We start from the raw sequence: 13,657 nt of genomic DNA on the forward strand, positions 1-13,657 counted from the left end.
TTTACATGGTTTACACAAATATATATATTTATTAGCACAGAGGGAGACTTAATGCAGATTGGTCAGAAATGTGAAAATATAAAATCAAGATTAAGAAAAAATGTATTAATCAAAGACATAGTCCACATATGCTAATGAGAGGATAGCCTAAATTTAGAAAATCTATTTCATTCACTTGTGAAATCAAGTTAATGATTTTAATACAAAACAGCTTAGTTATATAATATGATATAATATAATATAATATCAAATTCTGGATTAGAATTTCTCTGGGACAGTGACGACTCCAGAACACTAGGGGGCGCTGTCGCTGCGGCGGTGATGGTTTTTATACTGGTGGCAAGATGGCGGACTCAGAGGAACCGAAAGCGGCTACTTGTACTTTTTTGTTCAAGAAATCCAAGAAAAAATTCTCGGGACGAAAGAGAAAAGCAAGCGACAGCGATAAAGGTGAAAATGAATCATTTGACAAATTATTGTGATGTTTTAATGAGATCACCTAACGGCGGAAACGACGTAGCTTTGTGAACAGCGAGGCTTGATGCGGGTTCTTGTTTTCCTCACATTTGTTTTAATAATGACGGCGGTAGTTACCTGGCAAAGAGCCCAGCTTGTTGCTAACGTTAGAATAGTGAGACTAACTCTGTTAGTTTCCTTTGAATTTGGAGGGATACGACGTGTTTTGGTAAATAGCATTTTCTCTTTGTTTTGTTTTGCTGCCAGCTACACCGTGTGACAGGGTGGGAAATAAGTAGCCATTAGAAGGTGGTTTATTGTGGCCAAATGGATTCACATAGCAGCAACAATACTCTGTGGTACTCAAGCGGTGTCAAGAAAACATGTGACTACCTCACACCAGCAGCAGTCTGGATTTATGGCACAAAGCATATTGGGTTCATGGGTTCATGAATTCATAACATCCGCAGCCTCAGCAGAAATCCAGGTTCCTCAGACCAGGATACAGTCTTCAACTGTCCAGATTCATCAGGCCTGTGTTCACTGCAGCCTCGGATTTCTGCTCTTGGCTGAAAGGAGTGGAATCTGATGTCGACCGTCAGATTCACCATGTTGTCCGTTCTGAGTTAGTTTGAGCCTTCTGTCAGCTTCAACCAGTCACTGAGATCAAATTGTTCTTGGTGTCAACATTAACTGGAGCTTATCCTGAAGTCAAACTTGTTTTGGTTTTTTTCAGATGGCAGCAGTGATGAGGACCAGAGCTCTGTGGTCAGAAAGGACAAGAAAGGCACCCGAGTCAACCCCATGATTCAGATGGTACAATAATACTTCAAATGGTAATATGCTAGTTATAGTGCGGTGAGACTGACTAATGTGTCGTCCCTTTCCAGTCTAAGAAAGTAGAGCGAGAGGCTGTATCGTCCAGTGAAGGTGAAGAAGGTAAAGAAGACAAGGTCACTGTTGCCTACAAGTCTACACGATCAGCCGTGAGTTGAGCCTTTTTTAAATTATTTTAATGTCACATTTTTAAGAAACATGTCACTTTGTTGTGAAGCCACAACTTAACAAAAGCAGATGTGAATAAATCTTTCTCACTGTTTCTTGATCTTCATAACAGAAAGCAGAGGGACCCGACGACATGGGTGCAACCGCTACATATGAGCTGGACACGGAGAGGGACAAGGATGCTCAGGCTATATTTGAGCGGAGTCAGAAAATCCAAGATGTAAGAGATGAGATGTTTTTATTCTTAATGTTACACAACTCATAATTGTGTTCCTTAGTCCACCTAGTAGATGTATTTTTCTTTGACTTTTGTGATAAAATGCACCACATCATACCTGAAACATTAAATTGTGTTTTGATTTTTCTAAACAACCTTTGCACAGAAGTGAAATCTATCATCTGCTTCAAAGTTAATTTATAGTTTCCTCTTCACTGGTTTAACCCTTTTTCCTCCTTTTTAACAGGAGCTGACCGGCAAAGAGGATGATAAAATCTACCGTGGCATCAACAATTACAAAAAAATAATCAAGCCCAAAGATACCACAATGGGCAACGCCTCCTCTGGCATGGTCAGGTGAGTACTAGAGTGAAACATATTTGATGAACGATGACTGCTAATGTCATCAGTCGTTGATTCATGTAATTTTCTTCTATCTTCACAGACAAGGACCAATCCGAGCCCCTGAACACTTGAGAGCTACAGTCAGGTGGGACTACCAGCCAGATATCTGCAAAGACTATAAGGAGACTGGTTTCTGTGGTTTTGGAGGTGAGTCGTAGATTAAGTCCATTAAAATATGAAAGTCATCTGTTGAATAGATGCTGTGAATGCAAACTTTTTTTCAACAATCATGTTCTCCTGTCCTGCTTTCAGACAGCTGCAAGTTCCTTCACGACAGATCAGACTACAAACATGGCTGGCAGATCGAGAGGGAGCTGGAAGAAGGCCGATACGGAGCCAATAGTGAGTTCAGGAGGGGGATTTCATGTCAGTTTTTCTGTGCCTGCAGTAGCATTTATTGAACATCCCTGTGCTTAAAATCTAGATGAGGAGAACTACGAGGTGAGCAGCGACGATGAGGATATGCCCTTTAGGTGCTTCATCTGCAGGGAATCCTTTAAGAATCCCATCATCACGAAGTAAGTCTCCTCCTATTGTTTGTTTTTCTCTACTTCTACACCACACAGAGCTTGGTTTATTATCTGGTGCAGTGTGTTAACCAGTCACATGTCTCCCAGGTGCAGACACTACTTCTGTGAGACATGTGCTCTTCAGCATTACCGCAAGTCAAAGCGCTGCTACGTGTGCAACACTCAAACCAATGGTGTCTTCAACCCGGCTAAAGGTAAGAAGAGTCTGACAAAAGACTTCTGAGAAGAGACAATTAACTACTTTTAAAGCCGAGTTCACATTACACGATTTTCAGCACAATTTGCCAGTCGAAGACATGTTCAGCAAATCGCAGACAAAAGCCCAGATTGGTGCTCGATCTGCAGTCGCCAAGCGCTGTGTGAACTTGTCAAAGACGCGATGAGAGGCTTGCCGATGCGTCACAGACAACTCCAGCACTAAATGGGGTGAAGATGTGTAGTCTGTGATGCCCTGTTGCAAGTCAGTCATGTTGTGTGAACTCAAAACGACTGCAACACAGTAAACTGCAACTATGAAAGTCGTTTAGTGGGAACTCGGCTTAAGGGATTTGTGCGATGATTGCAAGTTGATTCCCTCCGGTCATGTTTTCTATTATTTCCCTTTATTCCAGAGTTAATGGCCAAGATGGAGAAACATCAGGCTGCAACAGACCAGCCACCATCTGATGAAGATGATTAGAAGCATCTCAACCATTTCAACATTCCCCTTATGTGTTTGTCTGTGTAAATAATGAATAAAGTTACTTTTGTAGACAGCTTCCTGACTCACGGTGTAATAACGTCAGGTTAAATCTTTAAAGTGAACAATGTTTATTGTTGAAGTTTAACATTTTCAACATGTTGCTTTGTCCTCAATGTCAAACACATGCAGACAAAACAAGCACCAATGTAACATTCATATTTTGACATAAGTAACATCACGCCCAGAGTAAGTTTGAGGAAATACATACGTCTGTGCTCTGACGGTTGAACTGAACCGGTGTTATACTTTGACCTTTGTGCAGCAAAGTGATGCGTAAAGCATGAGATGTGGTTTACACTGTAACACAGGCAAAGAGCGAAGAAATGCAGAAATGCATATACATGCGGACCCTCGGGACACGGTTGAAGCTTTCCATCTGGTGTAGAGTGCTAACTGAGTCAGCTGTGACGACTGGTGTGTTCTTATGTTGGTCTCACTGAGCAGATGGGCCACATACAGCGGCCATGTTCCAACAAGAGGTAGAGAGTCCCCTCTGACTATTTAGTAGCAGCTTCCCTTCACTGGTACATTTTATGAGATTCTTTGGGTTTAGGTCACATCTACATCCATAAACCCTTCATTGACATATCAGCAACAGCATGAGGAGTCCTGTACTCCGGGGGAGCCTTGTTATGAGAGAGTACAATCTGTAAACAGTTGTGTGGGTGGAAAGACAGAGAGAGAGAGGCCATCAGTGCAGTGCAAGAGTCTGTGCATATCTAGAGAACAAAAGCGTGCAAGAAACTCCAAAAAGAGGCAAGATGGCTGCTGGCTATTAACCTCTGAGAACAGCAACTCCTTTCAGTTTGAGATCTGTGTTATTTACAAGGGGATCATAACAAAAACTATTCTCGTCCTGTGTGCGAGTGTTTCCCATCACAATCCTACAAGTGTCTCCCCACTGAGTCCTCCACCGTCAGAAGTCCCAGTCGTCAACCTCCAGGTGGCTGAGACCCGACTCCAGACTGGCCAGCCCAGAGGTAGTGTCCTGTGGCTGGACGTTCCCAAAGCTGGTGATGGGCGTCACAGGCCGCAGCAGCTCGGGCAGCGCCTCTGAGGGCCGGCGTTTGATCTGAGTGAGAGAGAGAGAAAAAAGAAAACATGTTGGTTTTATTGCAGACTGGACTTAAGATCATGTATGATGTACAAAACGCATCACACGCATCTTTTGCTGTCCTGGCTCCTAAATGGTGGAACGAGCTCCCCAATGACATCAGGACAGCAGAAAGTCTACACATCTTCCGCCGCAGACTAAAAACACATCTCTTCCGACTATTCCTTGAATAAAAAAAAGTTTGGCTTTCTTGAAGAAAATTGTACCTTCTTGATTCTTGTTGTTCTGGGTTTGTACCCTCATGGTTGAATGCACTTATTGTAAGTCGCTTTGGATAAAAGCGTCAGCTTAATGAAATGTAATGTAATGTCCGCTCAGGCAATAGCAACGAAGGCAATGATTTTTTTTGTCCCAGAGGCAAGAATGACTAAGTTAATAAAAAATTTAAGTTAGGGTTGGTAATCCTGGATAACAGAAAAAGTAGAGCAGGCACAAAAGAAATGCAAACCGATACATCCCACCCCCTCCAATCGTCCCTCTCGTCAAAGCTACACACCTGAAAAAACAAGCAAGTGCACTGACAAAGTCACTGCTAGAAGTCGACTATAACGTGACTCACTCGCTAACTTCTGACTGTCATCTCTGCTTCAGAGGTCTATGTCTCCGACTGGAGACTCCGGTCATGCACAGTGAGAGCAGAGGCAGGATGCACGCAAGCAGGCAGGCTAGTTAGTGACAGACAGGTACGCCAGCCAATCATTTCATTCTGTCCGAATGAATGTTTATTACATTCCTGCGAGTGCCACAGACATCTGCTTTTCATACGACTATTTATTGATGGCTATCGAGACATGAAGAGGATTTCAACAAATAGTGTTTGAAAAGGTGTTTTAGAAACAACTTACCAACCCTAACCTTAAGATAAATTCAGTAAGAGATAATTGGGATGTTTTACACACCTGTTTGAAGAAGGGGTGACCTATGAGAGTTGCGGCAGACGGCCTGACAGAAAACAACAAGAAAAAAAAAATCAGTTTGTTGCACCTCAAAACATTTGAAAACATCTTATTAACTATTGAAGTGTGTAGGAAGACAAACGCAGACCTCCTTTCTGAGTCTCGCTGTAGACACAGCTCAACAAAGGCGTGGAAGTTTGTGGAGAATGTTCTGTTGTATGGGTGCCCGGCTGACGAGGAGGAAGGGTCTCCATTGGAGCTTCTGACCCCTCCGGCTCCAGGGCACTCGCAGATCCCAGAGTCGGCCCCAGAGCGGGACGGTTTCATGGACAGCTCCTCTGGTGGAATAGTGGTGGTGTCCAGCAAACATGGCACTGTCCCATTGAGCTTCTCCAGCAGCATCTGTGAATGTGAAGAGAGGAGTTGGAAAATATCTGTCCTTTTCGATATTGGTAGTATACCACATATATAAAAAAGATTCTAGCTGAGGTTTGCCCCTATTGTCTTTAGTATAAATAACTGATCAGGTATTATTTTGACAATCAATCACCTGTGTAGCTGGCATGTCTTTAAAGGGAACATGTCCATTTGCCAGTTCACAGGCTGTGATGCCGAGGCTGTAGATGTCTGACCGAGAGTCGTAGCCTTCCAGGTTCTGTAAAAAAAAAAAAATTACAAAATGATCCACTACTTTCCATTTCTTTCAGGCTTTACTCCTCATCCATGTGAGTGTTGCAGCATGAAAAAAATATAATCCATAGACCTTTGTTACAGAATAACATTTCCACAATAGGTAGTCCATAGTCAGAGACAGTATTATCACAATATCATACAATGCTACTGTCTGTGTTGAGGAAATCAGTACCTGTTGGAGCACTTCAGGGCTGAGCCAGGGCAGCACCTTGTTGCTGTACTGAGGAAAATCGTGAACAACTCGGGCTCTCTGACCATGACGGATCAGACTGAAGATACTCCGCAGACCCGACATGCAAACCTGTCCGTCCGCTGAGATCAACACGTGGCTGGCCTTCACACTCCTGCACACAACCACACACAGTCAGTACAGTGGAAATCTAACTGGCCTGTATTTATGAATGAGGTGAGACTGGAATTTGATTCATCAAAATTGTCAATCTAATAAATCCTAATGGACAGCCGGCAGTGTGTGAATAGTGTGTGATAACAAAGGTAATGCATATAGAAGTGCTGTATGAATATGTGTGTGTGATTTGTTGAATGTCACTTGTAGTGTAAAATGCTTTTAGTGGTTGATAAGAATAGAAAAGTCATTTACAAATACACTGATTTACATATTGGTCCATCCATTTTTTTCCCCAACGCAGATGTATAAACATACTGTCCATCTGAACATGGTGGGTATACAAATAGCTGCGATTACTAAATAAACAATGGGTTATTTTTTTGCCTTTTTTCAAATCCATTGTGGTTGAGCACAGAGGCAAAAATTACCAAATAAAGTTTGGTATGTATTTCCTGGGTATTAGACGACATCAAATTTCTCTAATGGTTACCAAATATGATGTTTTGTTTTCAGATTTTTCACAACATTTATATCTGACACAAAACGACACATTTGTCTTAGAAACTTGTCAGTGTCTTACCGGTGTACATATCCCATGTGGTGGATGTACTCGAGAGCTTTCAGCATGCCCAGCAAAATGTATGAGATGGTCAGCTCAGTCATTCCATCAGTGAAATGTGAGCAGATCAGATCTCTGGCTGAACCTGAAAAATAAATCAAACACAGATAAGCACGAACAGAGGGAAAGCTGTCCTCCATTACACCCTGCTATAAAATATTGCTGACCAACTTGTATCGTGTATTAAGGGTTTAAGTCCATTTCTTACCATAAGCCATGAAGGGGGTGATGACCCACAGTTCATTTTCAGCTATAAAGACACTCTTGTAGGGAAGAATACTCGGGTGGTGGAACAACTTTGACACATGAAGTTCGCTCTAAGAGGCAGAGGGAAGGAAAATGATGACATCTGACATTTTTGACATCGTATTATGTCAGGACGACAGGAAGAGAAGATGATTCTGACTCTAATTTGGTTCTGAGGGCTGAGCAGTAAAGACAGGATGGTTAATTAGGACATGCACAACGGTTACACAAGGGTTACGTAAGTATTCACATGGAGGCAGTGAAATTAAAGAAATTACGGTTCATACACGGGAAGGAAAAAACTAAAGGGAATATGAATAATGTAGACTGATGGGAGTGAAGGAAGACGGCAGACTGGTGCAGACCTGCAGGTAGATAACCATGTCATTAGTGCACGGCTCCAAGTCAATCCGTCGGATGGCTACGTGCTCCCCCGTGGGTCTGTATCGAGCCAGGTTCACGGTCATCAATTCCTCCAAGCCCCGGCCTAAAACACAGACAACAAAGATTTAATGATAATCATAACCTTTTTTATTCTTATTTCATGGTGCTTTTCAGAACACTGAATGAAACTTGTGGTTTTTTCACCACATATGTGTTTAATGGTAATTATATGTTTACTTATGCTTTGTGGACCTCTGTTTACAAGGTCGGGTTCAAAGGTAAAAGGTTTTGACCTGTAACGCTTTGACCTGTATCAAGTAAGATGGCAGTAAGGTCAATGAATGCCAACCCTGCGTCTGCCTCGTCAATACACCACACAACTTAACAATACATTAGGTATAAACATGTGAATAATTAGAGTAAAACCAAAGGCTAAAATCAGATCAGAGAGGCACAGACAAGATAACATGGAGTTATGTTGGGTAAACTCATCTAAACAGATGTGTTTTAATTGTAGATTTGAAGTGTCCAATAGAGTCCAGCTGAGGTGTGTGAGGTGTCAGAGAGTTCCAGTGTCTTGGTGCAGAGAAGCTGAAGGCTTCGGCACCTACAGTGCTGAGTTTGAAAGTGAGGACAGAGTGAGGAGCCGCTGAGGAAGAGCATAGGGCTCGGGACGGGGTGTGGGGACAGAGAATGTCAGACAGGTTTGGGGGGGGCCAGGATATGAAGGGGTTTAGGTGTGAGCAGAAGGATTTTTTTAATGTATCCTTTGTCGAACTGGAAGCCAGTGAAGCTGGATGAGGAGCGATGTGATGTGGTCAGTGGTGGTGGTGCAGCTGATGATCATCGTAGCTAAGTTTTTAATGATTTGGAGTCGTTGCTGGAGTTTATTGGGTAAACCAGTAAGAATGGCGATACAGTGATCAGTACAGAATTTACCAGGGCGTGAATCAACTTGGTGTAAAAAAATATTCATGTCAGTGTTAAACAAGTGTCCTGCAGGCTTTGCCTATATATCTTTAAGTAAATACAAGCAGCCATGTCCAGGTGTGTATTTGTCTTCACTTACCAATAACGGTGAGGACCTCATATGAGCCGCTGTCAGGGAGGAAGCTGCCCATGGTGTCCCGACGAGGGAGGGAGCTCAGACTCTCCTGACTGTCCTCATGGGCCTGAAGGTAAGGGGAGAAGAAACAGAGCAAATGAAGATGGGCTGTGACACTGACTCCACAAGTTAAGGTGTAGGCTTGATAAGTGCCTAAGAAAGCAAAACATCACCAAAGTGTTAGCGAGGTGTTAGTGTGAACCGTGGCACGCGCCAAAGACAAAAAAAACAAAAACAGGACTGGTACTCAAACCACCACCAGCAAAAAAAATTTAAGAATACACTACTGTAGGTACAGTAATTAAAAAATATTCCAATACAATAGCACAAATTAATATAAAATGGTGTACACACAAAGTATGGTCTAAACATTGCATATGTCATCATGTCTTTAGTTAAAAAGTCTTTTCGACATGTGCATCACAGGTAAGCTTAGGTTATTCTTGGCAGTGAGAACTCCTGAATTCCATCAATTTCTCGACATTCATATGATGGAAATGGACAGATTTCAGAAGCAAGCTGTGGCAGCAAATGGAGGTGAGTTGTATGAATAGAGTGTTACTATGGTGACCACACTGAAGACACAGTCAAAATTAGAATGATGGATTTCTTTAAGGGAAACTGTCGTACGAGCCAGAGATGACGATTTCCAAGATCAAGATCAGTGGACCATTCCAAATCGTGACTTCTGTCATATGTAAACCTGAGACATTTCTCTGGCTTGACAGCAAAGTCAATCATGCTATGGCAGCCATCGGTTTAGTGAACATCTGTAAATGCTGATCCGATCACATGGGGTACATTGGAGACTGCCAATGTGATCCGATTCTGAAGGAGTTACCATGCGTTCCTAAAGCCGAACACATGGAACTCCTTCCATCTACAGCCTGCAGGGCATCACAGTGAAGTGTGACAGTACACCAGTTCACCATCAAACCAACAAGTCGCCAGCACAGACAGGCAGTGTCAAACATTGAGCACTCACAACACAAAATATTCTTGGAGACCTAACAGACTTTTTAGTGAGGCAACTAAAACACACCAAAATCTAAACAGAACAGTTGCCTTGAGCACATCACGTCAACTGCAAACTAAACACTTAGACAGAAGTGTTATGGCTGAATGAGAGGATAATTTGACCTCTTTAAGCTTCACAGTACACTCGACCACTTCCCTGTACTGTCCAACACAAGCCTGCATGAGTGGAGTGAGATGACCTTCTGAGCTACGAGCATGGACAGTGCGTGTTATGAGCGGAACACTCATGCATACATAAAATGTGCAAAGCCCCAGGGGTTTGTGGATTCCTCTACATTGAGCTCTGTATGCGCACGTACACATGCCAGCACATACACAAAGGGCAAACGGGTGATGACGATGCAGGGACAGGAGTACCACACTTACTTTCCTGTGAGAGAGTCCCTGAGCTTGCTCTGGGGTAGAAAAACCACATCAATGACATGAACACACACAAAACAAAAAGAGGATCTGCTTCTAAAGCTGCTCTTGAACCAGGACACAGCCTCTAGTAGAGGGAGTTTGCTGCATGCTGCAGAGTTTCATTGATGATCTTTGCTGGTTCTCCTATCACGAGCAGGATTCATCTGAAAAAAGTAGCTTACAGCGACTAAATGACACACTATTATCAATGCAGCCAGTTTTCATGATAAGCTCCGGGAACATGATTAAACTGAAACTGCAACAGCAAAAATGAACTGTAGCCGCAGCAAAGTGCTAATTTCTGAATAACAATCTGGCTTAAATATTTTTCTACAAATATTTTTATCGCAAATGAATTAGATTAAAAAATAATCCAGATAAACCCAGCAGGTTCTGTCCAAATAGTATGAAAGGCAATGGAATCATGGGACAGCAAATATATTAAATTATACACTGGAACAAACATGCAACATTGAGCAATGATTGGCCAGTGAGGAAATGAAAATATGGCAAAGCTTGCAAAGAAAGAAAGCTTTTCCCACAGAATCCCAAAACCAGAGAAATATGGCATTTTAAAAAGGTTTAACAAACTACTGCTACACAGCCAGAACACAGTCTTTTGTAGCTTTAGTAAACCTTCAAAGGTGAAGTGTCATCTGCAGCTTGCACACACACTTGAAAATGACCCTCTCTCTCTCTCTTTTCACTTACTGTACTTATTATCAAAACCTCTGCAATCTTTAAGTGACTGCTAGAAATATCACAGAGAAAATAAAACCCTTTCCATTCGTCATGTGGGGAATTACCAGCATTCAGGGCTGATAATGAAAGCTTCTGATTGAAAGCATGTTTAGCCAATTTAAATGTCCCAGTGCATTTCAATAACATGGGAGTAAAAGAACAAAATCTTCCAGGCCTTGAATCGTTTTTAATGAGAGGGATCTCAGAATTTTTGTTTTTCAGGAGTTGTTAACTGTGAGAAAACAGGATCAAGCTGATATCAAATCATTAAGACACCCATGGAAAAGCCCCTGTTTCACCATAGAAAGTGAAAGTGCATGCATGAGGTCTCCTTGCATTTAACAAACCTTATCCCATAGTTCTAACTCTATATTATCTGTGTATCTGTAAAATGGGCTGTAATTATTGTGACTGTGTGTAGTTTTCTCAGATGAAACCCTGACACCATGAGCTACACCAGCCCACACAAACACATGTGTTATTTGTAATTAACAATAACGTAAAAGCTTTTTCCACTCAGCTAATAAGCTAATAGTGCCCTAATATTTATAGTAAGTTCATTACGCATGAATGCAACAATGAGGCCCATATCAGCACATACTAGCCAAAACCAAACTACTCAAAACATAGTTGTACCTACATCTAACATGCTAAAAGTTAGATTCAAGCAAATGTGTTTAACAAAACAACAGTCACCACAAGAAGAAAAAGCCAAATTTAGCTATAATGGCAAATAAAAAGATTCAACAGCCAAAAAACAAATTTACATTTCTTTAAACGCAGGATAAACACACCAAACTTACACAAGTCACAGGAAGCATTAAATAAAATGGCACAAACGTCTTTATATGTGACGAGCCCAAATTGGACATGAATTAAAAAGTTATTTAGCAAATGCCTCTGCTGATAAGTTACTATAGCAAAGAGCAATGATGCAAAAGCAGTCCAGAGGGGAAACAGATGACGGGGAGGCAGGGGAATTTTCTGTTTGTGCTCATAAAAGGGACAAGTGTGTAAGCAGTGGTTTGGGAAAGCTGAACCCTTTTGCTGTGAGTTGGTATTTGCCTCGAACCTCACCTCCAAATAACTCCAAATCCCGCAGGCTCTCCACACTCAATTTCTCAGATACCCAACGCTGACAGAAACAGAGGTTAACAATAACAGACATGGGAAAAAAAGAGAGGAAATGAAAGCAAGAGTAAGGAGAGAGGTTATACAGAAACATGACATATTTAAAGCTGAAGAAGCTGATGAAGATGTTTCATGCTGATGGCCTAATTTGCCACTCTTAAGGATTTCTTGTGTAGAACGTGTGTAGAATTGAAAAGGCGGCATTTTAGAAAGTTTACAATGTAACTAATAACTATACATAATTAACTTATTATGATGACAGCAGTGTCTGGCTGCTTGAAATGAAAGCTATCATAAATGTTATTATAGCCTTCTCTAAGACCAGACACAATCTTTAATACAAATATCGATCAAAGAAGAGAATTAGATTTAATCCTGAACTGGGAAACATGCCCTGTAAGCGTGGGTCTAAAATAGGCTGTACATGATAAACAACTTACAAGAAAAGACATGGATCCTCTTGAGGGTGTTACATACGATGCTGAAAACACGCCAAGGGGATATCTGTGAAGAAAAGAGAAACAACTGTTAAGAAGATGTCTCTGTTTTCATCTCCATCTCCATGTCTGTACTAATGATTTGCTGCTATTTCAACGCTAAAATTTACCATTTTGTTGCTTCGTGTGTCTTGTATTTTGTGCTTCTGTGTTGAATATCTTAAACTGTACATGAAATTACAATAATAATAGTGTCCTGATATCGTCTTCTATTTTATTATGGTTTTTTCTAACTTATATTACGCTGCATGATCATAAACGATTTCATTTTCTATTTTTCAGGACACCTCAGTCCAGGGAATACAGATGAAATAATGTCTAATGGTACAATTGTGGTAAAGCTTATTAATATGTATTATCACTGTTAAATAAACCAATAAATCTACAATACTCGTTATCAAAACAATGATTCATATTTCGAACACAGAATACTTACAATATCCGTAAGGATTGCACACATCTGTTGAACCGTAATAATATGTGAGCATTTCAGTGATATCATGTGAATTGAGAAAATATGTTGCCAGGGATGTTGTCCATATACGTTATAACTCTTCATCGTGATATTAAACCTTAACTGGCAGATGATCCCTGTCAGTTGTTATTGTTAGTTTGATTGATAATGATTGTTCAGGTTCAAACCATGAACACTCGTGCTTTAAGGTTGCTGTCATTATACAAACACATATACTGACTTCCAGTGACCGGAGTCGAAGTAGTTCGAAGGGTCCGTGAAAAACATGAATCACAAAAGCCACAAAGTCACAAAAATGTACTGAAGTAAATAGAAAACAGCTCTTGAGCTCAGTTCTTGCTAATTTTGCGGTGATGGAGTGCGCATGTTAGCATTAGTAAATGACCGTTAGCTAAAGCAGCCACCAGGATTTATATCAACAACAAACTGCGTGCTTCCGATGTCTTAGTGACTTACCAGTGTGATGTTCGGGAAGAGCAACGCCTGGCTGGAGGAGTGTAATAATTCAGGAGAAGTTGTTTAGCTGCCCATCTTCTCCTGCGGGGTTTTCCTGACAGCTCTCCACTCCGCTCTCTTGGCTGACTACGGGGTCGCGTATTTACGACGACACGC

At 41.4% G+C, this 13,657-nt stretch overlaps 2 protein-coding genes across 5 annotated transcripts; one reads left to right on the forward strand and one right to left on the reverse strand.

Moving 5' to 3' along the window:
• The first annotated feature begins 293 nt into the window (after window positions 1–293).
• rnf113a (ring finger protein 113A) lies at window positions 294–3,370 on the forward strand. Its single transcript, XM_035180066.2, has 10 exons — window positions 294–450; window positions 1,193–1,272; window positions 1,347–1,442; window positions 1,574–1,681; window positions 1,926–2,035; window positions 2,124–2,230; window positions 2,336–2,425; window positions 2,508–2,601; window positions 2,701–2,807; window positions 3,225–3,370. Exons 1-10 carry the CDS (start codon window positions 345–347, stop codon window positions 3,290–3,292), a joined length of 966 nt encoding a protein of 321 aa, XP_035035957.1. The 5' UTR covers window positions 294–344; the 3' UTR covers window positions 3,293–3,370.
• A 36-nt stretch (window positions 3,371–3,406) lies between these two features.
• Window positions 3,407–13,657, reverse strand: strada (STE20 related adaptor alpha). 4 transcript variants are annotated; one of them, XM_035180061.2, is made up of 13 exons: window positions 13,502–13,657; window positions 12,514–12,577; window positions 12,020–12,077; window positions 10,166–10,194; window positions 8,726–8,828; window positions 7,638–7,759; window positions 7,235–7,343; window positions 6,988–7,111; window positions 6,231–6,402; window positions 5,916–6,020; window positions 5,514–5,767; window positions 5,369–5,411; window positions 3,407–4,427 (listed from the first exon to the last, which is right to left on the reverse strand). In XM_035180061.2, exons 2-13 carry the CDS (start codon window positions 12,523–12,525, stop codon window positions 4,272–4,274), a joined length of 1,287 nt encoding a protein of 428 aa, XP_035035952.1. In that variant the 5' UTR covers window positions 12,526–12,577; window positions 13,502–13,657; the 3' UTR covers window positions 3,407–4,271. The 4 variants fall into 4 exon arrangements, with proteins under 4 accessions (XP_035035952.1, XP_035035954.1, XP_035035953.1 ...); XM_035180063.2 differs by lacking the exon at window positions 12,020–12,077; XM_035180062.2 differs by lacking the exons at window positions 10,166–10,194; window positions 12,020–12,077.

This window comes from Hippoglossus stenolepis, chromosome 16, assembly GCF_022539355.2.
Source record: "Hippoglossus stenolepis isolate QCI-W04-F060 chromosome 16, HSTE1.2, whole genome shotgun sequence".
NCBI lineage: Eukaryota > Metazoa > Chordata > Actinopteri > Pleuronectiformes > Pleuronectidae > Hippoglossus > Hippoglossus stenolepis.

Excerpts from the sequence above, each read along its gene's own strand:
- rnf113a (XM_035180066.2), top strand. The coding sequence starts at position 345 with ATGGCGGACTCAGAGGAACCGAAAGCGGCTACTTGTACTTTTTTGTTC. Across the intron at positions 1,443-1,573 it reads ACAAGTCTACACGATCAGCC|AAAGCAGAGGGACCCGACGA; the intron begins GTGAGTTGAGCC and ends TCTTCATAACAG. Across the intron at positions 2,036-2,123 it reads GCCTCCTCTGGCATGGTCAG|ACAAGGACCAATCCGAGCCC; the intron begins GTGAGTACTAGA and ends CTATCTTCACAG.
- strada (XM_035180061.2), bottom strand. Across the intron at positions 10,195-12,019 it reads GGATTTGGAGTTATTTGGAG|AGCAAGCTCAGGGACTCTCT; the intron begins GTGAGGTTCGAG and ends TTTCTACCCCAG. Across the intron at positions 8,829-10,165 it reads AGGGACTCTCTCACAGGAAA|GCCCATGAGGACAGTCAGGA; the intron begins GTAAGTGTGGTA and ends CCTTACCTTCAG.